The sequence below is a fragment of the Erigeron canadensis genome, chromosome 8 (assembly GCF_010389155.1).
Source record: "Erigeron canadensis isolate Cc75 chromosome 8, C_canadensis_v1, whole genome shotgun sequence".
NCBI lineage: Eukaryota > Viridiplantae > Streptophyta > Magnoliopsida > Asterales > Asteraceae > Erigeron > Erigeron canadensis.
In genome coordinates, this window is record NC_057768.1 from 20,381,715 (window position 1) to 20,383,345 (window position 1,631).

Sequence of the window (1,631 nt, forward strand, 5' to 3'; positions counted from 1 at the left end):
TCAGAATATCGTAAAATTCTTTGCATTTATCTGAGGATCTTGAAATGAATCTGTTGAGAGCTGCTAATCTGCCAGTTAATCTTTGGATGTCTTTAGCATTCGACGAAGACTTCAAATTTAATATTGCTCTAATTTGCTCCGGGCTAGATTCAATTCCTCTTTTGGTGACCATATATCCTAAGAATTTTCCAGCTCCGACTCCAAAATTACACTTGGCGGGATTTAACTTCATATTGTACTTGTCTAGGATGTTGAAGGCTACTTCAAGATCCTTTAAGTGATCTTCAGCTCTCTTGGACTTTACCACCATATTGTCTATATAGACTTCCATGGTATCCCCCAGTTGATCTTTGAACATCATATTCACTAGCCTTTGATATGTTGCACCTACATTTTTAAGACCAAAAGGCATTGCAATATAACAATAAATACTTGTCGATGTCATGAAGGCTGTGGTTTCCTGATCTTCAGGTTCCATTTGTATCTGTTGAAATCCTGAGGAGGCATCCATGAATGTTAGCATCTCATGTCCCGAAGTTGCATCGACCATTGCATCAATATGTGGTAGTGGAAATGGATCTTTTGGACAAGCTTTGTTTAGATCAGTAAAATCTACACAAACTCTCCATTTTCCATTTTTCTTTTGTACGACCACCACGCTTGCCAGTCATTCTGGGAATTTAACTTCTCTGATCATTTTAGCCTTTAATAATCTTTCAACATCTTCCTGGATTATAGCATTTCTTTCAGGAGCAAATTTTCTTCTTTTTTGCTGTATAGGCTTGAAGCTTTTGTCGATTTCCAGCTTGTGTGTGATGACATCTCTTGATATTCCAGTCATATCTTCTTGTTTCAAAGCGAAAGTCTTCATTCTAGCTTTGAGGAAATCAGTAAATTTGACTTCCATATCTTTTGATATCTTTTTCCCTATTAAAACTTTAATGTTAGGATCTTCAGGAACCAAGATAACTTCCTTTACATCTTGCTCTTCTGGTTCGTCTACATCGAAGACCCTTTTCTGTAATTGCTATTGTGAAATTGGCTTTGCAGGTGACTTCATGCTGGATGTGTAACATTCTCTTGCTTCTTGCTGATCTCCCTTGACAATAACTACTCCCCAAGGTGTTGGAAGTTTAACACATTGGTGATATGTTGAAGGCACTGCCTTCATTTCGTGTATCCAGGGTCTTCCCAAGATTATGTTGCATCCTGGGTGAGAATCTACGACACAGAATTTCTGCATCGAATTCATCCCTCCAACATAAACTGGTAATTTTATTTCACCCACTGTATATTTAGTTTCCCCACTGAATCCAATCAATGGAGAAGCCTTTCCATTGATATCTTCTTCCGAGATATCCATTCTTCGTCATGTCTCCAGCAGCCCATCATGATGAGGTTCCATGATATCATCAAAATCTTCTTCAAAGGAGATAATGTCTGAGTCCGAAATTGATGCTTTCTTCACACTTCTTTCTCCTTTATCTGCTTTGCTTTGCTTTGCAAGTCTTTTTGCTACTGAATATGTTGTCCCGCACACTTCCGATCCCCCAGAGATGGTATTAATTACTTTTGCATTCGCTGGTGGGGAATCTGCTTTTTGTGTTGATTTTGGTTTGGAAAAGTCCAAG

At 38.4% G+C, this 1,631-nt stretch overlaps 1 protein-coding gene across 1 annotated transcript; it reads right to left on the minus strand.

The window, feature by feature from the left end:
* Positions 1-667: 667 nt before the first annotated feature.
* LOC122610398 lies at positions 668-1,363 on the minus strand. Its single transcript, XM_043783390.1, has 2 exons — positions 1,075-1,363; positions 668-999 (listed from the first exon to the last, which is right to left on the minus strand). Exons 1-2 carry the CDS (start codon positions 1,361-1,363, stop codon positions 668-670), a joined length of 621 nt encoding a protein of 206 aa, XP_043639325.1.
* Between the last annotated feature and the right edge of the window lie 268 nt (positions 1,364-1,631).